The sequence below is a fragment of the Pollicipes pollicipes genome, unplaced genomic scaffold (genome assembly GCF_011947565.3).
Source record: "Pollicipes pollicipes isolate AB1234 unplaced genomic scaffold, Ppol_2.1 Scaffold_3447;HRSCAF=4054_pilon_pilon_pilon, whole genome shotgun sequence".
NCBI lineage: Eukaryota > Metazoa > Arthropoda > Thecostraca > Pollicipedomorpha > Pollicipedidae > Pollicipes > Pollicipes pollicipes.
Genome location: NW_023596297.1, coordinates 2,461,599 through 2,486,258, shown reverse-complemented (window position 1 = coordinate 2,486,258; position 24,660 = coordinate 2,461,599). Strand labels below are relative to the sequence as shown.

Here is a 24,660-nt window from a genome sequence, read left to right as displayed (position 1 = left end):
CGTAGTACTTTTGCCTTTCCAAATCTGATATTGAGTTTGTGCGAGAGCCGGAGGTATGAAGTTACTCGAATATGATGACGATGTCATTGAATCCAAGCGTCATACGCGCTGCAGTTTCAATCACCGTAATTATGGGTGCGCGTTTTAAGTGAGCTTATTTCAAAGCCCATACTCATGAATACGGGTTTTTAGTGTGATTGTTCATGGAATACAAAACAAGGTTACCAAAACTTCAGTGAATGTATGTTGTGATACATGTATGAATGATTGGGTTTGACGCCCTTTTCTCAGTCTTGTCATGACATTTGCTTAATGAAGCTCGCCTGTGAAATTGTGATGATAACTAGGCTTACCGGCTAAGGTCGTATTTGCTGCGATATCGTAAACCAAATTTTGCAAGCTAATGGAAAAACAGCTACAAAATTTAAATTATGGGGCGGTTTGTCGTACATAGTAATATTTTCAGCCAGCCAGTTCAACCACTTTCAGTAAGCAAAGCCAATACCGTGATGCTATCTAAATCAATGACAGAACTTGGAAAAATCCTCCATGAAGATCTAATTAATCGTTCATCGCACGGATGATATCAAAAGGTCGTCCACGGAGATGCGATTAATCGTTCATCGTAGTGGTAATTAGCAACGATTACGTTGCGGGCTAAGGCATACGTCATATTGACTCAAGCAGCCTGAACGATGTGCTGTGAGGCACATATTTCACACAGCGAATAACCCTCGCAGTCTTTTCTAATTATCTGGTGATCGTGCGATCTGATCCCCATGATGAATTTCATTCGCTCGCCGCCTAATCGCATTGGCCGTCGCCGGCCGGCGCGAGCGGACGCCGGCGCCGACGCGGCTCGGCGCCGATCGGCCCGTCGCCGTCGAGAGGCGCTCCGGGCCGCGCCGGCGGGGCTCGAGTGGCGACGCGGCCCTGCCGCTGACAGTCGCCAGATTAGGGGGCCATCCGCCCCGCTCCATCGCCCGGAATGAATTCATTAGCGGCACGCTGCCGCCGGCAGCGGCCGCCGCTGGCCGCCGCCGTCGCCGCCGGTCGCCGCCCATTGTTGGCCGGCCGGGCGCGGTGCAGGTGACAGCGGTGATGGGTGGACGCTGCCGGCCCGGCCGGCGCCGTTGGATCCGCCGCCCGCGGCGCCGGCCGCACCGACAGCCTAATTAGAGCCGGCAGCCGACCGATGAGCCGGTGCTGTCCCTTCGGCGGCCGCATTGGGCGCAACTCGAGCGCGCCCACCGCTGTGATACAGTCGATCTAGTCCGCTGATGGGCTTTCACGAGGAGCTGCTCCCCGGGTGGGGAAGGCTTGCATGGCTCCGCGCGCGGCTTTGCCGAGCATGTGAGCGGCGGCGCTGGAGTCGATCCTGCACTCGGGGACAGGCGTTGCTAGGATGCTGCCAACTGCGAGGATTCGTGCGGCAGTGAGAAAGATGACAGTAAAGTGTCAAACCGACCGGCAGGAGAGAATGGATTTGTCACCGCGGCCGGGCGGGATCGTTGCTTCACTCCCAAGGCAACGCAGCAAAACTCAGAAGAGCTGCACACTCACGTGGGGTAACGCAGCAGTACTCCCCGTCGACACTCAGCGCCGGCTCCACGGCCGTCGACAGGGACGTCGGTGGCCTCGTGACCTGACCTTGCTTGCGACACGACAGCTGGCCGTCGGAGACGCCGCTCCGCGGAGCGCCGTCTCGCCGGCTCGTGCCCGTCTCCGATTCGCCCCGGGCGCGCAGCGGCCGCCGCGTTTGCCGCCGAGTAACATTATAGCCGTGACCGGGCTCGCCCTGTGTACCAAATCCTTCAATATTTGCCGGCCGCCGCTAATGGACGACCATCGCCGCCGATGGATAAATGTTTTTCGGTACGTTTTATGCGATCGGAGCGGCTCGGTCGATGGCACCCTGTGTTTGCGAGCTTTTGGAGGGGCTCGGTACTGAGAGGCTGCGCGCGCCCGCCCTGTTGACCAAGGGGAGGTGTGAGGACTCCATGCGGGGCACTGTTGGCTGATGTGTTCGACATTCATGGATCGCAACGACATTGGACAGCGTGCGTACAGGGGCGTCACACGTCACGCCTGGCTACGGGCCAGGTGTCACGTGACGGGCCTGCCGATTGACAGCTCCAGCACTATAATAAGGCTGAGCGGAACTAGATAGCAGCAAGAAAGGCCCTCAGCCCCGGTTTTTCGGTGTCACTAGTTTCAATTTCTTATGTTGACGGTAACTAGCCTTCTCTAAACCGGGAGGTGCTGGCTGGACGACGTTATCTAGCAATCATTCGTTACAGTGTTCGATGTGACGTTCCAAGCAGCGATCATGGCTACTCGCGACCATCAGTACGACGCTAGCGCGCTTATTAGGTCAGTAGGAAATTATTTCTCGTAAGCGTGCCACTTGAATTCAATTAGTCGGAGCTACGACTCTTCGACATCGACCGAAAAACCCCTTCCGGCCTCCCACACAAAGACGAACGGTTCCTCTCCTCCAACAGCAGCGCCAGCGATGCCACGCCCAGGCAGATAGAGTGCGGGCGAGTCGAGCAAATATTGATCAGAGGTTCGCTTTCCCGTCCGCAACAGCTGGCGATCGTGCCGAATGGATGGCGCTTCCTCCGATCGCGGGAGACATCTGGTCTTAATGGGTCAACGTGTTCAGGGCATTTTCATCTGGCAATTACGGGGCTGTGGAGGGGTCTATGAATCACCTCTGTGTGTTACTGGGGCAAGGATCTTTGGTGCAAGGAGGGCCCAGACGTTCCGGGGATCCTTTCTGGTGATAAGAGTTGATAAGACCGCTGTATTCCCCCCCCCCCCCAGCTTTTTATACGAGTAGGGATGCCGTTCATATGAGACCACGGGTGTTGATTTGCAATCACTTGGGTGGGCCACAGGTCACCGCAATGTCTAATCCCTCTAACGGTGAACTTGCATCGAGCCTAAGAATAAACAGAATATGGAACTCAAACTTATATCATTTTTTAAATAAAATGCCTAGAAATTGTTTCACGTGTGAAATTAAAGCCGAAAAATGCCATGTCACAATCAGCCGAGTGAATGACTGAGCGAAACACGGTTCTGGAGCTCCGGGTTCGAGCTGTGATTACCTGGGTATTTTCTACTTCGCCGCATGCTACACAATTCACATGTGTTGTTGACTCTGGTCTAGTGTTATTGTCTGAGCGTTTTGCGCGACGTCAATTCAGTGATGCTGCAAGTTACACAGGCTGCATGAAGTTGCGTTGTTCTGCAGTAAAGTTGAATCGGAGAATAAAAACAAGGATGAAGGCAGTCCGGTCAAACTTTACTGGATCCAAATAACGTGATGAGTTTATTGGTAGTGCGCTTACTACGCTCGGAAAGGCCATCGAAACATGCCGACATCCGCTTCGACGTGAATGTTCAATCGAACAGTTATGGAAAGCTGACGATCTACACGGGCCGACCAAACCGATGGCGGTTATAGTCCGGCAATGACCTTCAAAACAGCGCTAGCCATATCGAATATGCTTAGCCCGCATCCCGCCACACGGCTACCGGCCGAGGTTTCGTGGCTGCCTTTAATAGCCGCCCACATAACTTACACTCTTTATTCCCGAAGCTGAACACGTCTCACGGCGTCTGAAGTCACATAACACCGGCGTTACGTCCGTAACCGAGATTCGGCTTCAGCGACCGGCGCCCAGCAAAATGATAATGATGGCTGACGACAACGTCTTCCGCCGTGAGAGAGAGAGGAAGCGTATTGGAACGATAGTGTAGTTTTCTGCTCGGACGGGGGACTCCAAATTGTCATAGAGTCAATGGACGTGCACGAGAATAGCAGTTTTCAAGTGTATATCTTTATTCATTCTGATCACTTCGGTGGCCAAGATGGTTGATACGTTTGCCAATCTTGGTGAGAGGTCTTTGGTTCAAGCTTGACTTAGGTGGGGCTCCCTCGACTGGCTCCCTCCCAGGTAATGACAGCAGTTGGGAAGAGATCGTACTGTCTCAGGATCAACGCTGGGCCAACAAGCGCCCGCAGCGGTTGGGTTGTGGATACGGTCTGCCCTTAAACAGATCCTTCGGTGTGGTGGCCCACTCTGATGGCACGTCTCCGCTCTGAGTCGTCTGAGCAGTCGCCTAACCTCTGGGTCGGAGAAATCCGTACGTGTCTGCGAGCTATGGCGGACATCCTGAGAGCGACCGCGTGATCCAGACCGTTCCTCAATGACGCCGAAGTGGAATATCCGTCTCGCAGCGCACAGTGCATGCGGTCAAGCTGATCATGGTTCATTTTATTTGCAACTTGCTGCAGGACCGGGCTTCGTCAGCGGTTCTGCATGCTTTTCCGCTTACCCAGGTCGCATTCGCATCAACGCCCTTGTTACTCAGTGCATATTAGACTATCACCAACTCTCCGAACCAGATTTGACAGACAGACATTTTGCCCAACCACTCGGGCGACACTTACCTGGCCACTTCTACCTTGAACATAAAACCCGACGAAACAGCGGACAAAACGAAGCAGAAATAAAGAAATAGTGGGCACAACTCTCGCCGAACAAACGCTGATGCGGTTCTACAGACACGGCAGGTTCAGACAGACAGATTCCACAGACAGGTTCTACTTCTCCGCGGTCGACAGGAGCGTTGTACTGAAGCCTTTCTCGTCTGATGAACAGAGAAATATGCCCTTGACTACCACAAAACCACTGATTGACAAGTTTTCCCCCTACCTGAAAGTTCCGATTCACAAACCGATATATATATATATATATATATATATATATATATATATATATATATATCTCTCTCTCTCTCTCTCTCTCTCTCTCTCTCTCTCTCTCTCTCTCTCTCTCTCTCTCTCTCTCTTTCTCTCTTCTGTGTCGGACGCGATGAATAAGCTCATGGCACAACGCTGTGCCCCTCGTCACACCGACGTGACGTACAGGCAATGTGATCGTCGGGAGCGTCCAGCCAGCCGATGCGACCGCCGCAATGACATCCAATGACGCATGGAGACGATGAGGCCTGAAAGCGAGCACCATTTTGGCCGTAGTATCGTCGGTGACGAGACATTTGTTAGCAGATTTTCTAGATGAGCTGGTATGCCAGTTCAACGAATTCATCGCTCACATCAAGGGGAAAATCCACGACAAGCTTTTGACAACTTCTCCCATAGGTACACGAGACTTCCGTGCTCCATTAGCGTGGGTCGGTTCCTGTACCTACGACAGGTAACCGAACATGCACTAAAATGTGCTGTAGGATCGATGAACACCAGCGGCACTTTTGGCCGCGATGCTCACATGCCAGCGTTAATACATGTCTTCAAAAAGTTTTTGCCTCTGAGATGCTGCCATGTAAGTGGGAGATATCACTTGTGCAGCTGACTGCCAGATCTAGCCTCACCGGGCAACTGTAAATCAACCTCGCTCACTCCCATAGCGCCTATGCCGACAAAGAACCTGATGTGCGAGCAGCCTGCAGCGTGTTTCACATCGGATTCCCTGATATCTCGGGTCAGCACGGGCTCGGTAGGATTTATTGTTCCAAGACAGCAATCCTGAACATCTCAGGCAGCATCTTTAAACCACGGGTGTTGGCCAGGCAGTGCTGATTTGACCAGTTCGGCTTTGAAAGGCATTTGACCGTGTCTGCCACTACTTGCTGTTGAAAGCACTGAGATTCCAGGACGAGCAACGCCCACGAAGCTCGATTACCCTCACCGACATTCACAATATACAAGTTAAAACTTGGACAGCGGTGGTCGCCCCGATGAGTGTGCACCAGGGCCGTACATGGGTGCACGGTCACATTAAAAATTTAAGTACGCACCATATTGGTGACGCACAGCTTGTACAGTCCACGGATAATTGTCTAGTACTTGTAGCAGGAGACCTACGAAATCTAGACATACTTAAGAAGGTCATGGAGAAATCTCTTTAGTTATTGCGCCAGTGGTTCGCATACAGCGGAATGAATGGAAAGTCATCAAAAACCTATGTGATCAATAGCTCTTTGGAACATGGCAGAGTGTCAGAGCCATCCCCGGGCAGGTACATTTTGATGATTTACTCAACGCCGCAGTGAAGGAGGTACTATAATCTAGGTTCTTTTTTGTCATAAAACCGACATCACAACGTCATGCGATTGTGCAGATGTGCACAGGGATTCTAGTGCTATTTTATCATCGGCATCTGATGTCAAGGAGGCTCATGCGTCAGATTTTCACATCACCAGTGCTGCCGGATGTGTTCTACTGCATCACTGCTGTAGGCGCAGTGAGCGCTGCATAGGCGCTGCGTCTAAAAAGTAATTTTATGCAGGGTGATAGCAAACCTTCAAAAGTATGATCACTGCGGGTACCGTCCGGAGGAAGTCAGGCTGCCTGAAAATGGTTGAGCTCATTCAGCACCGAGCATGCGGCATGCGTGCAGGACTAGAACCGCATGGTCGCTGAAGAGCAGGCTCAACTGATAAGGCTGTTACTACCAGCCTTGGTCGCGCATGCCAGTGAGCTGACGGGCCTGTTTGCCGCACGTTCAAACTGAAGCGCATGAGGCTCACTTTCCGTTCAGAGTCACAACAGCTGGGAACAGCGTTCCATGGAAGGACAGCAGGAAGATGTGTCCATTGTAGTGAGTGGGGAAAGGCATTCACAACAGAAGTGCGTTTGCCAAAGCGCGTTTGTAGAAAGGCTGAGGACCATTTTTTAACTGAATTATCTGACAGCATTTTGTACTGACCACGTCCGGAGCATCTGTTGCCCAATTTCAGCGCAGTTTCTTAATGTGTGGTGAAATGTTTATGATTTGTTGTATATGAATCAAAACAATTAAAATATGTTTGTCGATGTCATTGCGACGCATCACGAACGCTGTTGTAACCGCGTTGCGATCGCCACATATACTGTTACTTTCGATTATTGTGAGTACATGAATATATTCGAACACCTAGCCTAAAAACATTATGTTAAATCAGACGAGATTTCATATTTCAATATGTAAGAGAGATGCATTCGCAATCTTTCTGTCTCACACAACTGGTGTGGTTATAAGAAGTCCATGCCAACTGGCAGGCTTCCATTTGTGATCGCTGTTGATACGCACAAAACAAGTCTAAAAAAAAAAACAGAAAAGATACGTGTGAATAGCCAGAATATAAGTGGACGAATACCAGCAAGCATGCTATACCTGTTCCTTTCGGTGATGTTCCCGACTCTGTCCTCACCCGCCCACAATCATTTCGAGAAATAAACAACCATGTGTGAGACAATGTGATGCATCACATCAGCTGATGATTCTTGGTGCAAACATCACGCCTATATTTCATTATTATTGGCAGCTTCACGAAATCGTCTCACAGTGACACACACCAGCGTCACGGGACCAGACAACGATTATCACCCGGAGCCGTAGTCCGAGACAACAAACTAGTCCTCTCTCCAGACAGCGACCAACGCGGAATCATGGCTCCAGACAGCAACTGCCCGCAGAGTCATGGTCTCAGATGTGAACTACCCACCGCCAGGGTTCCAGACAGCGACCAACGCGGAATCATGGCTCCAGACAGCGCCACCAAAGTGTCGCAGCTCCACAGAGACTCCCCGAGATCATGGTCCAGACAGCGACTCTGAAAGAGTCATGGCTCCAGACATCGACGGCCACCATTGATTAAAGCACCTGTCAAACGCGGCGATATTGACGCGTCAGATGCGGCTGGCCAAGATTTATTTCCGCGAATCGGTCGGGCCCGGATGATTATTTCCCGGTCGGCCGGCGGGGCCGCACCGCCGCGCCGACGTCTGAATGCTGATGTCCCCCCCCCCCCCCCCACCCCCCGCCGGCCGCCGAGAGGGCGCGGTGGGGGCCTCACGTGCGGGCGAATCGGCCACTTTGTCGGCTAGATTGGAGGCCGGGACGGCTGACAGTGCGTGCAGAGGCCCGGCCGAGAGAGGGGGCGGAGCGCTAGCCTCACGAGCCATAGAGCCCCGACCCTCCAATGCGGCAGAGGGAAGCGCGGCAACAGTCGTACCCAGCTGTGGAGAAAACGAACACTCCAAAGGCGTGTTCGACTCGGCGTGATCCGTCTCTCGCCGGTTTTGTAATGCAGACAACTACTTTGTGCCACAGACAGAGACGTATGCATGCTGACTGGATAGCGAGCGAACCACACTGCAGCACTAAGTAATTATCGAGCCCCTGTCCCCGCTGCTATAAATCGGTCATTATTCATAGTTACGAGGTTGCTGTGCACATACGTGCTCAGTGCTTTACGTTGTTCGGCCTCACATAGTGTTTTGGCGACTGCGTGTATTGCGTACTGCTGTTATGGTTACTGGCAAATTTCCTCCCTTAAACAAAATGTTCCACATTAAGATATTGAAGCCAGCATCCGATATGATGAGACAAGCTCACGTATAACTATTGGCATGCTCTTAAGAAAAAAGACTGCTCTAGACAAACTCATTGACGTCATTATGGCGTCATGAATGCATGAGTGACCTTGAAATTGTTTCCCCAATAAGTCTGCATATTTTCTCGGGCGTGAACCTTAAAAACTTGACGAATTTGGGCCTTTAAAAGAGCAGCGCTGTAAACTACACATAATGATCTTCAAGATGGCTATTTCAGATCAAAACCCCACGCAAAGTGAAGCACTCCCTAAACTGGTTATTAACTAAGCGCCCCCACACGCAAGTCGACAGCAAAAAGGATCTCGCCGCAGCATGCTGCTGGGGAGACGTCATGTGACACAAGACCCTAAGGTGCCGGCGTCACTGCCTTGAAGTGAACAAGGTGGCTTCACTCTGCCGGTGAAGTGAACGAGGTGGCATTGTGTCACAGTAAGACATATTTCTCGTTCGACGTCACACGTCTTGACTCAAACGGACGCCGCCGACTTTTCGCCTTCGGCTTACCCCATGGGTATCATCGGTATTCATCATGGCCGTGGGTCATCACATGCTTCAGTAAATGCAAGTGCTGCCGTTCCGAGCCATTCATATCGGGGATCATTACACCTGCTATCAAAAATAATGTTAGCAGGGACGTAGTTGGCTGCACACTTAGGGTGCACCTGCGTCATACTGGGAATATATCCGGGATAGGATGGTAAACATCATGCAATGGACATGCAGCGCTGTTACCTGCTGGCGAAATGTGAATGGTATTCAGGCACCACAGAAATGAATTGACCTTGCTAAAATTGTAGCCACATGTCCCTCTCATCCACGTGCGGTCTTGATGCCCAGGCACCAGCGTTAATCGTTCTGATCGGATTGGATTATACCTGGCATCGTGAATAACACTTGTTTGCTTGGCGATTCTCGCTGGCAGAGCACACTTCTTTGTTTTTTTGTGATTGCCGCTGGTAAAGCGGATCCGTGAAATGACATAAAAGTGTTGAAATGCAGGTTAAACTATAGAGCTTGAACTGAAGTTTGGAGGCACACACAGCGTATCTTTACCACGAGTGCGTCACCATGCGCTGGGCGCGCATGCACCCACTCCACCACCTGCAAGCACTGCTGCCTCTGGAACTGCTGCTGGAACGAGTGCACTTTTCTCCGTCGATTTCTTTGCTGATTCGGATCGCTTCGCGAGTGCCCTTTCAACTGTTCTTACATGTGACGTCAGAGTCAACCGCTCCCGTTCCGTCCCGGGTCGCGCAGAAGGCACACATCTGCGGCTCCTGATCATCACATCACACCTGAGCCCGATCACACACATGCAGTCAGGAGGCGCTTTACAAGCGCCGGCCACAGTGGACCCACTGAGCCAGACTGTAGTCTGCCTGCCGCGTGCCGTCCGCACTAGACCGCCGCACCTCTGCCGAGCATGGCCGCGGTCCGTCTGCTCCTGCTCCTGGCGGCGTCGGCCGTCGGACGCCACCTGGTCGCCGAGGACGCTGGTCCGGACGCCGAGGACGACCAGGTGCACCCCGAGGAGCTGAACCCGACGCTCACCGACGACGGCCTGACCCTGTTCGAGTCGGACATCGTGCTGCCGGATGCCGTTGACCGGCGGGCGCACATGGGCAAGCGCTGGCCGCTTGGCGAGACGGTGCCGTTCGTGGTGACGCCAGAGGCGGAGGAGCGGCGCGGCAGCATCGAAAATGCCATCAATCACCTGCAGGACGTCACCTGCTTGACGTTCCGGGAGGAGCCGGTCGATTTCGCAACGGCGCCACATCTACGCTTTATCAACGGTAAAGGCTGCTATTCGTTCGTCGGTCAGATGGGCAAAAAGCTCAGCGGCCAGGTGGTCTCGATCGGTAAGGGCTGCGGCTCCCTGACGACGGTGGCGCACGAGATCAGTCATTCGCTCGGCTTCTTCCACGAACAGTCACGACCCGACCGTGACCAGCACGTCGAGGTCATGTGGGACAACATCAAGAAGGGCTACGAGGCCAACTTCAACACGAAGGAAAGCGCCGACCCGCTCGGCGTCGAGTACGACCTACGCTCCATCATGCACTACGCCAAGTTCGCCACATCCTTTACGGGTCAGCCAACACTGCGCGCCGTGGACCCGTTGCAGGACCACTTGGTGGGACGGCGCATTGGGAAGATGACCCACCGCGACTGCGCAATCACCAACATCGCGTACGAATGCGCCGCCCACTACACCGAGCCGCCCGCCTGCCAGAACGAAGACTACGTGGACAAGTTCTGCAAGTGCGTGTGCCCAGATGGTGTGCAAGGCGAGCTTTGCGAGAATGTTGCCGGACGAGTACAGCTACTACGGTCCGATGTGCGGCAACGCCAACATCACGATGCCCGGCGTGGTCACCTCCCCCCGGCTACCCTGACTCGATGGAGAAGAACCGGCACTGCTACTGGCTGGTGACGGCGCCGAGCGGTTTCGCCGTCCGCCTCACAATCACCGACGTCTCGATGAACGACTACCCCCCGAATTGCAAACGCGACCGGATGTCGATCCGGCTGGAGGGAGACCTGCGCGACGAGGCCGAGCGCGACTGCAGCACGCGCCTCACCGGCCGCTCCTTCGTCTCGGTCGGCAACCGGCTCCTGGCGTACTTCCGCACGCGCGGCAGTTCCCGTCGCGCTCGACGCTTCAGCGGGCTGGTTGAGTTCGTGCCGGAAGTGTAGGTCACGGAGTGCAATCGAAGCACGTCGGGGACGGAGAGGGGCTCCTCCACTCAAGACAGCTGCAGTAGGTGGTCCTGACTGACCTGGCACCACCGACTCGCAGCCAGCTGTTTACTGATTTTGCTTGCGAATATGGTCGTACTGTGATTGGTAATCGCTTGAAGTTTGTCTTGCTGGTTTATTGATGTCTGCTTTTATTGAGTTGCTCCAAATATCAGGCAAAGAATATCACCGGGCCGCAAAGTGACCAGAAGATTCCGGCCCAGGGGAGCTAGAGTGACTTCATAAAAACACAAATATAATTAAACCCATTCTCGTCCCTGACGTGAGGAAACCACTCAGTTTTGTTGGTATATAGGTGTGGTCTTATTTATGCTTTTGTCCGAAACACATAGTATTAATGTGTGTTACAGTTTGGTATTTTTTACCTGAGATGTCAGTGGATGTAAAAATCATCCGCGTCACCTCATCCTTGCCGGTATTATTATTTCCATGGCTGTTCATCTTTTCTCCAAACGAAATTGGTTTTGCTAGATTTATTATTTTTGTGCTGTTTATTCATTTACAAGGTAGCAATACGCGCTAATTCTTTGTCTCAAATTAGATTTCCAATTATCTTTGATGAGATACCGGGAGAATTCTTCTCCTCGTATCTCGGTGCTCTGCCTTGTCTGGAAAATCGCGTTTCTGAGGGTTTAGTGTTTCGCTCACATACTCTATTTATCCAGCAAAACACCCTCTGACACCTAAACCTTTCGTGATGTACCTGACCGCTGCGCTCTCATGTGACCGACCCAGTTTGCTGAAGCTGTGGGACTCTGGTTGACCCGGGACACCTCTGTCCCCACCTGAATCACTGTTTATATGCATGCCACTCCGGTTGCTTCTGTTCCTTGTTATGATTTTCTTGTGGCCAGTCTTTCCCCTGTCGTTGTGGCTCACGTTGAGAGAGAGAGAGAGAGAGATAGAGAGAGAGAGAGATCTCTCACATTATCTCTGTCTCCGTCTTCGCTCTGCCTTTCTCATCGCGCTGCCTCTCCATGTTTTACTTACACTTTTTAATCGCTCGCTTTTGAAATGACGTTATCTCGCACACAAGAGGCTTTGCATCTCCTTGGCGGAAACTGATGATGAGGAATGTGACAGCAGTTGGTAAAATGCGGCGCCAAAGACATTCAGTTTTCATTTGAATTGCGTGGTTTTGCTCCCTTTGCCCCTTCTGCATTCATTAGAGTAATCGTGAGCTGGCATTTTTTTCTACTGGTCAATATTCAGTTATACTGAGGAAGTACGGTTACTTTTGCCACTTAACTCTTCGCTGGAAATTATATGCCTTAAATTTTAATTAAGCACGAACCTTTATCGACTGGTCTTCACTAAACGATACCGCATTACCGTTGTTGCAAAGGAGGCTGCTGATCAGTTATGTGTCCTCAAAAACAAAATCTGCAGCAATACGGACGATCGTGACCTCGGCGCAAAAACAGTCAAAGCAGCTGGCCCGGTCATGAGAACTGGCCACGACCTGTGCAATTCTTGATTCTCTGCAGCTTTACAGAGTCGTTGCAGAAGTGCTACTGCTTCTGACCACGATGGGTATGGCTATCGCAAATCCTCCAGCATTGCGCTCACTCCAGGCATGCTTCACTATAGCAAGTACATTCCGGCCAAACGTGGCATCAATATACACGTAAAATCTTGAGATACGTGGTGGACATATAAATATGCATATATATACATATAGGTGTGTGTGTGTGCTCGCGCGCGTGTATGTGTGTCTATTCGTTCATGCTATATGTGAGTATATGTATATAGATATATACGCGTATATATATATGCGTACATACATGTATTTACACACATATTTCGTTGAAATTCACGGCGAACTCAGCAATGATTACGTTTTTTAATATTTTATCAATAAATATTATAACAACTCTCCCTTCTTCTCCAGTCCCCTTTAAAGTAGCACCAAATGTCACGAAACAAAGAAGAGATATGCGATCATAGTGCATGGCCTGGTATAAGCTAAATTCTTGACGTTTCATTCTTCATTGGACACATTCCAGAGTGGCCGTTTAAGACGAAGTCGATACAGTCGCCAATTTGTAAAATTCAAGCTCTCTCGTGACTGCTCTGATATGGATCTGATGTCTGTATGCATCTTTTTTATAATACCTGTATAGCGCAAACATACTAGGTACATATCACATACAGACATCATGTCTACGCATTGCATTCACTTATCATTGTCAGATAACAACGCTCATCCGCTGCACGTAGAACACTCCATACCCCCGCACTCCTCGCCCCATTGGTGACCTTCGTTACAGATGGAGTGTTCTACGCGCATTTGTCGGCCTATTGATAAGAGGGTCCCATTTACGGACGTGTATTGCTTCTAGAGCGACGAGTCTCCCTGTGTATGGAGCGTGAGATGACTTTTGTGTTGCTGTCGAGCATTTGTGTGTCAGGTGGGTTTTATGTTGGGTCTCAGTGCGTGTGCGCGTGGCCGCCGTTCTATGGATGCATTGTCAGACGTCTGGAGAGTGTCGCTGTGTGGCCAGTACATGCACTACTAAATAGGAGCGCACAGTCTCCTATATTGTATTTATAGTGATGCATGGCGTTGCTTTCTTTGAGTGGAGCCGAATCATGCGAAGAGCTATTTGTATGATCAGGGTGAATGCAGTTCGACTCTGGTAATAGATGTTAAGTTTGATGATGTCGTTGGGATCCTTTGTTTGGCAATTGTGATGAATAATGCTTTGCAGAGCTTTTTTGTCTGCTTTATAACCAGAGGACGTCATGTTTTAAGGAACAGGTATTACGCATCTCGGTATTTTGTTTTTGGTTTCGGTTTCAGATACTGTGACGTGGTAGAGCTGACTTGGTCTTCCACAATACGCAGGTCGTAATGGTGTTTAGCTAGGATTTGCGTGACTTGCTGAAGCTCCTGGTGTCCAAGGGCCATGCCGAGCAATGTTTGAGGGCATGATAGGTGCAAGCCCCTATAATACCGGTTTGTTCCTGTCGGGATGCATGCTCTCCCCGTTCAGACATTCGCCGGCGCCAGTAGGATTTCGGTGGACGTTGGTTGCAAAGGTATCATCTGAAGCGTTGTTTGATACGTCCAGAGAGTTTATCCTTTTCGGAAAACTATCCCACGATGGTCAAATGTGGTCCTCATACAAGTTTAGTTTAGCTTTCAACGTGTTCAGAGCAGAAAGATATTTGATGTCCACTAAAATGCCTTCATTATGTCGCACGCGCATATAAAGTTTGATGACATCATCGGCAAGAACTTCTTTCTCAGCCAAGGACACGAAGGCTTCGGCGAACAGGACTCCCGGTGGTGAGCCCATGTGGTGCCGTCTGTTTGGTAAAACTGCTTCTCTTCAGGCCATCGCAAGAGTACCTTGGTGGAGCGTCATCCCAACATCTGTTCACAGACATATATATATATATATATATATATATATATATATATATATATATATATATCCATAACCACTCGTCATATCTAAACTACACATTCGGCTGAACCCCGCCACATAAAAAACAAGGCCAAGCGCAACCTCGTACAAGTGACCGCACTCATCGCACCGGCCCGCAGCAGCTGTCCGCACTCACCGCACCGGCCCCCGACAGCTGATCGCACTCACCGCACCGGCCCCCACACCATGCACAGTGCGTGCATGCACCCACTCAACCGCCTGCAAACACTGATACCTGATGCTGGAACGAGTTCACTACTCTCCGTCGATTTCTTCGCTGATTTGGATCGCTTTGCGAATGCCCTTTCAACTGTTCTTGCATGTGACGTCAGAGTCGGACGCTCCCGTCCCGTTCCGGGTCGCGCAGAAGGCACCCATCTGCGGCACGCCGCACACCTGAGCCCGACCACACACATGTGGTCAGGCAGCGCTTTATAAGCCCCGGCCGCAGTGGACCCACTGAGTCAGACTGTAGTCTGCCTGTGGCGTGCCGTCCGCACTAGACCGCCGCACCTCTGCCGAGCATGGCCGCGGTCCGTCTGCTCCTGCTCCTGGCGGCGTCGGCCGTCGGACGCCACCTGGTCGCCGAGGACGCTGGTCCGGACGCCGAGGACGACCAGGTGCACCCCGAGGAGCTGAACCCGACGCTCACCGACGACGGCCTGACCCTGTTCGAGTCGGACATCGTGCTGCCGGATGCCGTTGACCGGCGGGCGCTCGTGAGCAAGCTGTGGCCGCTGGGCGAGGCGGTGCCGTTCGTGGTGACGCCAGAGGCGGAGGAGCGGCGCGGCAGCATCGAAAATGCCATCAATCACCTGCAGGACGTCACCTGCTTGACGTTCCGGGAGGAGCCGGTCGATTTCGCAACGGCGCCACATCTACGCTTTATCAACGGTAAAGGCTGCTATTCGTTCGTCGGTCAGTTGAGCAAAAAGCTCAGCGGCCAGGTGGTCTCGATCGGTAAGGGCTGCGGCTCCCTGACGACGGTGGCGCACGAGATCAGTCATTCGCTCGGCTTCTTCCACGAACAGTCACGACCCGACCGTGACCAGCATGTCGAGGTCATGCGGGACAACATCAAGAAGGGGTACGAGGCCAATTTCAATATGAAGGAAAAGGCCGACACGCTCGGCGTCGAGTACGACCTACAATCTATCATGCACTACGCCAAGTTCGCCTTCTCCTTTACCGGTCAGCCAACACTGCGCGCCGTGGACCCGTTGCAGGAGCATTTGGTGGGACGGCGCATTGGGAAGATGACCCACCGTGACCGCGCAGTCACCAACATCGCGTACGAATGCGCCGCCCACTGCACCGAGCCGCCCGCCTGCCAAAACGAAGGCTACGTGGACAAGTTCTGCAAGTGCGTGTGCCCAGACGGTGTGCAAGGCGAGCTTTGCGAGGATGTGCCGGACGACTACAGCTACTACGGTCCGATGTGCGGCAACGCCAACATCACGATGCCCGGCGTGGTCACCTCCCCCGGTTACCCTGACTCGATGGAGAAGAACCGCGACTGCTACTGGCTGATGACGGCGCCGAGCGGTTTCGCCGTCCGCCTCACAATCACCGACGTCTCGATGAACGACTACCCCAACTGCAAGCGCGACCGGATGTCGATCCGGCTGGAGGGAAACCTGCGCGACGAGGCCGAGTCCGACTGCAACACGCGCCTCACCGGCCGCTCCTTCGTCTCGGTCGGCAACCGGCTCCTGGCGTACTTCCGCACGCGCGGCAGTTCCCGCCGCGCTCGACGCTTCAGCGGGCTGGTTGAGTTCGTGCCGGAAGTGTAGGTCACGGAGTGCAATCGAAGCACGTCAGGGACGGAGAGACGGCTCCTTCACTCAAGACAGCTGCAGTAGGTGGTCCTGACTGACCTGGCACCACCGACTCGCAGCCAGCTGTTTACTGATTTTGCTTACGAATATGGTCGTACTGTGATTGGTAATCGCTTGAAGTTTGTCTTGCTGGTTTATTGATGTCTGCTTTTATTGAGTTGCTCCAAATATCAGGCAGGGAATATCACCACGCTGCAAAGTGACCAGAGAATTCCGATCCAGCGGGGCTAGAGTGACTTCATAAAAACACAAATATAATTAAACCCATTCTCATGACTGACGTGAGGAGACCGCTTAGTTTTGTGGGTATATGGGTGTGGTCTTCTTTATGTTCCGTCTCGAATACATGGCATTCGTGTGTGTTGTAGTTTGGTATTTTTGTTTTACTTGAGATGTCGGTGGTCGTAAAAATCAGCCGCGTCACCTCATCCTTGCCGGCTTTAATATTTTCATGGCTGTTCATTTTTTCTCCAAACCAACTTGGTTTTGTTAGATTTATGACTTTTATGTTGTTTATTCATTTACAGGGCGGCAATACGCGCTAATTATTTGTCACGAATTGCATTTCCAATTATCCTATCTTTGATCAGCTACCGGGAGAATTCTTCTCCTCGTGTCTCGATGCTATACCTTGTCTGAAAAAAGTCGCGTTTCTGTAGGTTTAGTGTTCCGCTCACATGCTCTATTTATCCAGCAAAACACCCTCTGACACCTAAACGTTTCGTGATATACCTGACCGCTGCGCTCTCATGTGACCGACCCAGTTTGCTGAAGCTGTGGGACTCTGGCTGACCCGGGACACCTCTGTCCCCACCTGAATCACTGTTTATATGCATGCCACTCCGGTTGCTTCTGTTCCTTGTTATGATTTTCTTGTGGCCAGTCTTTCCCCTGTCGTTGTGGCTCACGTTGAGAGAGAGGGAGAGAGAGATAGAGAGAGAGAGAGATCTCTAACATTATCTCGGTCTCCGTCTTCGCTCTGCTTTTCTCATCGCGTTGCCTCTCCATGTCGTACCCACACTTTTTGTTCGTTCGCTTTTGAAATGACGTTATGTTGCACACAAGAAGCTTTGTATCTCCTTGGCGATAGCTGATGATGAGGAATGTGACAGCAGTTGGTAAAATGCGGCGCCAAAGACATTCAGTTTTCAGTTGAAATGCCTAGTTTTGCTCCTGCGCATTCATTAGAGTATTCGTGAGCTCGCCTTTTTTTCTACTGGTCAATGTTCAGTTATACTGAAGAATTAAGGTCACATTTGCTACTTCACTCTTCGCAGAAAATTACATGCTTTAAATTTTGATTAAGCACGAAGCTGTGTCGACTGGTTTTTACTTAACCATGCCGCACTACCGTTATTGCGAAGGAGGCTGCTGATCAGATACGTGTACTCAGCAACAAAATCTGCAGCAATGCGGACGATCGTGATCTCGGCTCAAAAACAATCAAAGCAGCTTGCCCAACAAGAACCAAGACCAAGCCTGGAATATGCATAGTGATCCAGTTAGAACCAAGATCCAGCTCAGGATTAAGATGGGGATTCAATTTCAGCAGGAGCCAAGATCCGTTCTGAAGTTATGCAAGGAATCAGCAAGAACCAGAATGTTCCCAGGAGTTCTTCACAGCAGTTGCTGCTCACACTCCCCACTTTTTCAGGTCCAGCAATATGCGCTATTCTAGAAAATTCGAAAACATTAAGTCTATGAACATTGCTGGTGTTTTGCTCAGGCTGTTCATCATATACTATAAAACAAATATATTGCTCTTCAATGTTTACAAGACTACAAATTCAGAAAAACAAAAGCAATAACTTGTCCCGATACAGGCATGACGCAGACCTGCTAGGCCAACAGCTGGGCTGTTAGCTCCCTAGTGTTATCCTGAAAGGACAGGCCCGCTGTTCCGTGCGTATATCACAGAAATAATGAATGCTATATATATATATATATATATATATATATATATATATATATATATATATCAGTTAGCATACGAATAGCACAAAATGATTATTAATCGAATCACGCAACAACCATCCACAACATCTCGCACACCAATGTGACGTCACCGCGCGTCACGGATCAAGACCGCAGATAGGGAAGCTAGTATGACATGTTTCGTTTGTCTAAAACCCAAAGAGCCTATGACGCCAAGGAACTAAGGATGCTGGTGGTGAGATTACTCCGGGCGAGAATGCGGGACAACGGCTCTATTGTATTGACTTCTTATTGCTCACGCCAAAGAAACACACAATCAAACGTGTAATAATAAGTTTAAATCATCTACAACAATATTAGACACGAGCAACGTTTATATGTGTTGAAATGCAGCTTCTGATGATAACGAATGGGCTTTGGGCACACCATATGCCGCAAAGCTTGAGATGCAGCTCAAAAGAGAGAAATGAAAATTTCAGGTGATTTCTTCCGAGAATATTATAGCATTCTGCATGGTTCTTGTAGATATTCTATTCCAGATATTCTAAGATATTTCATTTTATTCTCTTTGTTCTTCTAGACATTTCGAATGTGGCTAAGAGGTAGACAAATTAAGCAACCATATATTCAGATGTATTTATATTATATATATATATATATATATATATAGAAAGAGAGAGAGAGATGTATATATATATATATATATATATATATATAAAACCATCTAGTAGTGGTATGGAACAATGGAACAAATATTGATCAGCTGATAAGAATGCGTCTTTCCGAAGATAAAGCTCAGCTGGCGTAGTTTCCATGGCAATGTGGAAACGCACTGCTGGTGTGCGGTCGGTGTGAGGTGTGAAATCTGCGGTATGGAGGAGCTCAGATGAACCTGTGTCAGATTTTAACGGAATATATGCATTGCGTTAATAGCTTAGAATATTCCTTCTGTCCATCTACCAGTTACCATCATGTTCTGCAGGACCGTTTGTGGCAAATGAACGTATGGCACTAATGGTGTGGAGATTTGAGGAAGAAAAAAGTCATAACTGTTCTTGCTGAAAAACCCGCGACAACCAGGAACGGAGCTGGATGTTACCGGGGTCTGTGGTTTTGTTTAAGTGATTAGAACCAGGGCCTGGCAATTGCAGGCAAAGGAGCTAAAGAATGTGAGTCAGCTCTGGCTCAGCCATAAGTACTTATAACATGAATTACCAAACAGTAAACAAGCTGCTTGATTGCTTAAAGTAACCATACTTATATATATATATACACCAGGAAACCATCCCAATATCACAGGTTACTATCAAAGCCCAGCAATCATTTTTACACATGCCCACCGCTGACCGCACTCATCGCACCGGCCCCGGGTCGGTGCTTGTCAGATCCGGCCGGTGCTGCCACGGCGGGTGATGATCAGCACACGTTGCAGTCAGGGTCGCCCCGGCGGTCCAACGGTCCACGGTCCGCACCCGCTGTCCACACGCGACTGCGTCGCCGCAGTGGGCCACGGCTGACGCGTCCGCGGGCTTCTGCTTCACCGGACTGGGATGATCGTGCCAAGAATGATATTAAATTGTTGGAGTTTTTGTTTTATTTGCAGTTGAGGAATCCGAGCACATTTTACTGTGCCATGTACATCACCAGCATCGGAGTTTATCTGGCTTTAACCGGCATTCAGTGATACCTGTAAACAGACGCGGCGCTGAACTTCCGGTAGCCACTAAAAACTTTTATCGAACGGGTAGAACCAATAAAACAATGGAATAGCCATGTTGCATTGAAAAATCCACTGTGAGTCGATGCACATTTTATAATTAAGTACACATGCACAGATTTATGATTAATCTAATTGCGATTGCAGGTGAATGCAACACCCGTGTTGGCCTACTGTATGCATAATATTAGAGTCATTGGTGGTCTTTTTACTTGTTTTTAACGAAGCTGCATCTTAGGCAGTAAGAGAGAGAGAGAGAGAGAGAGAGAGAGAGAGAGGAGAGAGAGAGAGAGAGAGAGAGAGAGAGAGAGAGAGAGAGAGAGAGAGAGAGAGAGAGAGAGAGAGAGAGAGAGAGAGAGATTTGTATGTATATATATATATATATATATATATATTGCGATTGCAGGCAATATGTATATGTATATGTATATGTATATGTATATATATATATATATATATATATATATATTCATGTATTTGTAAATAATTATGATTTTCCAGAGCTGAACTCCAGACTTCATAACATTGTGACCAGTTGGCCAGCAGACCATAGGAAAAGTATGACAATGAATGTCGTTAGTGAAGGCGTTGGACGAAAATGCCAAGTCCTTAAGTGTAAGTACCATGCAATATTGCGTGAGATCATTGTGATGACAGGAGCCACTGTCGATTTTGACCGCCAAATCATTAAAGCCGCATGCACTGCACTTACGTTCCACTCATCTGGCGTTTCATTTGCGGCTTAGAATCAACAACTGAAATGTTTTGCAAATTACAGCGAACTCTACAGATACCAAGCTTGGAGACCAGCTACTTCCGGCGGACACGTATGCATGATTATTTCATTCTAAAAACAAAGTTGATCAATGTGGAGATGCAACTGCATCCCCAATTACCGGCTTGTGGTTGGCTGGATTGCTTCCTCATTTAAGTAGCGACGAATAAGGCCGATCCAAAGTCAGGCAATTCTAAGAGAGGATATTTTCAACCGAGGCGGATGAAAGGATTCTGGACTCATAATCTGGCGATACCGGGTACCAGACCCAGGACTGGTGCATTGCATGAAAGGCTGACTACGTAAACAGGTTAACTGGCAACCGGCCCTCCGTCTGGAGGATTCGGTCTGATCCCAGAGGTATGTCATGCTGTAGGACTGTACGGCAAGTCAAACCCCCCCAAAATCGCCCCCCCCCCGCGCGCTCAACCCCAAACGCAGTCCTGCTGGGTAAGGGCAAAGCATCCCATAACCTGAATTCACAAACCTTGCGGTAGATGCTTGGGGGTGGGGGGGGGGGGCTTGCAACAAACTCTGCTTAGTACTCCAATTGAGCAGCTTCCCTGCAAGCGCTTCGAAATAATTATAACAATAAGCCTCTTAGTTTTCCGCAATCCGTACACAAGCGACGCCATCCTTTCATTCCCGTATACAATATGACATGAATCAGAAAGTAAGGTGTGCGCAGAACAGAATTCAGTCGTTCTGGACGTACTATTTTTTTCATAAAAGCCGTTGAAGATACTAAGACAAAACATGCTGGAAACAAAACATGATACGATATGATATGAAACATGATGCTAAAACAAAACGTGCTGGAATAAACCGCCTCGCCCTAAAGATGAGAATACGTGCTGAAATCACAATGGCACGATGAAAGCTCCTAAATCGGCGGATCGCACAGCACAAATGACTTGACTGATGCATGAACGTCAAAGAAAGGATACTAAATTTTTAACTGTCAAAACCATAAGCACATACCCGGTGTTCTGAAAGCAAAACAGCTTTAAGCTTTCTGCTGTCTCCAGGTTTCCACCTCCTTATGGGGCAGGTGCAGTTGGTTGTGATTTTTGATGATTTGGTTACATTGAGCCCAATGAAGTGTCGGGCCCACCGGTTTAACTCACATACGACATAAAAGCTTCCCAGAGGCTTTGTGTCTTATATATGTGGACTTGGGTAGAGATGAAGGTTGCATGCCAGGCATGTAGGCAGGGTATTAAAGGGTATTTTGTAAGCTTAGGTACGCTCTCGACCGCATGGAAGAGCTGCAAACAAACTGCGCAAGTTTCCGGTTAACTTACAGCAATTGGAGAATGGATATTTACTTCATGTATTTCAATCAGGCTCTTATACATCTGGAACTAAGCAAATCCTGGACTGGCATGTAGGAAAACAACATTTGGCAGTCAGCCAAATGAGATTTGTTCTCCCACATCGTGTCGTGAGAGGATGCAAAAGCCGGCAAACATATGTGCAAGCTTCCGTAGTTTAAGTCCTATAAGTTTGTCACATGCACCCCCCATCAACCCTCCAGGATGCACGCAATGTTGTAAATGGAGAAATAATTTTGTTAAAGCTTTCACTATGAATGCAATTAATTCAGTTATAGTGCAGCTCGCCTTGCCTCTTCTAATGCGACGTTCTGTTCCATCTCTGTTCACCTTATTGTTGGGCAGGCTTCTACGAACGCCATTGTTGTGTGTAGTTATAGTACGAGCTTTTTAGTGGTAATAAGTAGTTGCTTTGAAAAGGCTTGCGGACAGGAGAGTGCTGCAGTGACCTCGGATGAGCATGGTTCCCTGTTTGTTGTTTGGAAATGCCTTTTATTTCGGTCACTGCGTTTTGTAGTAACTGGCGTGCTGTTGATTACAGTGTCACTCACCGGACCAAAGCTGTGGTTAAACCTTGCAGTATGCTGTTATCTGATTAAACAGAACTTACTAGAACGGAAGAACTACTATCAAACAGTGATTCCTTGCAGCTTTACTAAAAAGTCGTCCTTTTATTCAGCTTGAACTGAATTACTTTGAGTCTGAAAGGAAAAGAAGAGACGCTTTTAATTCGTGGCCAAGGGCATGTGAATGGTTTGAATCAGGCTTGATTCACGCCAATGCAGCGTGATCCGTGAGAGCATTCTTACTTCGGTTCGAATCGAGCACGAGCCTCTTTACACCAGATGCTGCGATCCATTTTCACCAGTGATGGTTATTATGCAGCATATCGCAGTCCCACACGTGGCAGACGCTGCCCAAAACAAGACCAGGCCTCGCACGATACGGGCGGCGTGTCACGTGACCCAGCCGCCAGGTCCGGGCGACCCTAGCGGCCGTGTCACGTGACGGGGCCGCTGGCGCCGCTCCCACGCTGCCACTCGGCCGGCTATTTGCCCGGACACTGACACGGCGCGGCTGCGGCGATGCCGGCGACAGGCGCGCTCCGCCGCCGGCGCCGGCTTTTTTGGCGCGGCCGACGCCGTCGAAAATGGCGCGTCAGCTGCAGCTGACATTCAATAGCCCCTCTATAGACGGAGACAAATCACGAGTCGTTACTTTTATTTGATGACGAAATGGAGAAGATAAAAGTGATGTGAGCATCACGAGTTTTAAATTGGTATCTGAATGAGTTGTGGCAAGGACAGGCGGCTCGGTACAAGTTGAAAAACACTCGCTGCGTTTGATGGCTTGAAATTGGGACCACGACAAAAATCCGGCTGACTCGAATGTCAATAGAGTTGAAGAGATCTTTGGCTGGTTATTCAGATGTTTGAAAGCACTGAGGTGTTCTCGGAAGTCGGCAGAGATATAAATACATAGCTGGTTTTGTACAAGGAAATGCCGTTAGTTGCTGGAATAAACCGATAAAATAACGGCTGTCGCTTTTCTGGGCCCCAATCACGCATTTTATTTAAGAGCCAAGGCCGGAGCAGGAGCTAAAGCCAGCACTGGAGTCGGAGCCAGAGCCGGGGCCGGTGTCGGAGACCGGCCCGTGGCTCCACGTTACAGATGCGCGCGTGCGAGAAGTTACACTGGACTGGGTACTCCAGAGCCAGACCTACAGTTTGTTCGGCGAACGCATGTTATGAAACCTCACTAATGCAGAAATAATGGCCAGATATATCACGTGAATATAATCTGAACAGATAAGACAGTAGTATTAGCCTTATTCCTAAAGAAAAAAAAAACAGGAGAATGGAGATATAGTTGGTTTGATATTTCGGCGACATGCCTATATCGAAACAAATTGATATCATGCTGGTTTCGATAGAGGCATGTTGCCGAAATATGAACCCAACTATATCTCCACCCTCCTGGTTTTTCTCCGAGGCGTAAGGCTAATATTACTGTCCTATCTATGTGAATAATGCTCCTTGCTAATGCACTGAACACCTTACATAATCTGAGCCGTGATAAGAGCATAAATTTTGACAACTGTCGATAGCTTTTATGATCAAGCGTTTGGTTATTATCACAACAGGCCAGTAGCATACTAACACGCCATATAATTTTATCAAGGCCTTTCCAAACATCTATCATGGGCATACTAGGACGAATCATAGGCTGTTCGAGGTGAATAAGCCGTCTGCGCCTTTCTTAATGTATCTGATTTAATGTTTGCCTGAAGTGAACTATATCCGGTTCTCTGCATCAGAACTGATCAAATGTGTGTAGCAAGCTGTGTGTGGACTGTCAGGGCCGTTCCGAGGGCAATAAGCACAAGTGTTCACAAACCAGTGTATCACAAGTGTGTTTCATCACAAGTGGTTTTTCACAGGACTCAGCCAATGG

At 49.6% G+C, this 24,660-nt stretch overlaps 2 protein-coding genes across 2 annotated transcripts; both read left to right on the top strand.

Annotated features, from left to right (window-relative positions):
- The first annotated feature begins 9,836 nt into the window (after positions 1–9,836).
- Positions 9,837–11,110, top strand: LOC119091472 (blastula protease 10-like). The gene is made up of 2 exons (XM_037214272.1): positions 9,837–10,679; positions 10,823–11,110. Exons 1-2 carry the CDS (start codon positions 9,837–9,839, stop codon positions 11,108–11,110), a joined length of 1,131 nt encoding a protein of 376 aa, XP_037070167.1.
- Positions 11,111–15,082: 3,972 nt separating this feature from the next.
- LOC119091776 (blastula protease 10-like) lies at positions 15,083–16,805 on the top strand. Its single transcript, XM_037214643.1, has one exon. It carries the CDS (start codon positions 15,132–15,134, stop codon positions 16,398–16,400), a length of 1,269 nt encoding a protein of 422 aa, XP_037070538.1. The 5' UTR covers positions 15,083–15,131; the 3' UTR covers positions 16,401–16,805.
- Positions 16,806–24,660: the final 7,855 nt, after the last annotated feature.

Bases quoted from the DNA above. Each gene is read 5' to 3' on its own strand.
- LOC119091472 (XM_037214272.1), top strand. From the start codon at position 9,837: ATGGCCGCGGTCCGTCTGCTCCTGCTCCTGGCGGCGTCGGCCGTCGGA. The intron at 10,680-10,822 runs GTGTGCCCAGAT...TCGATGGAGAAG, and splicing joins TGGACAAGTTCTGCAAGTGC to AACCGGCACTGCTACTGGCT.
- LOC119091776 (XM_037214643.1), top strand. From the start codon at position 15,132: ATGGCCGCGGTCCGTCTGCTCCTGCTCCTGGCGGCGTCGGCCGTCGGA.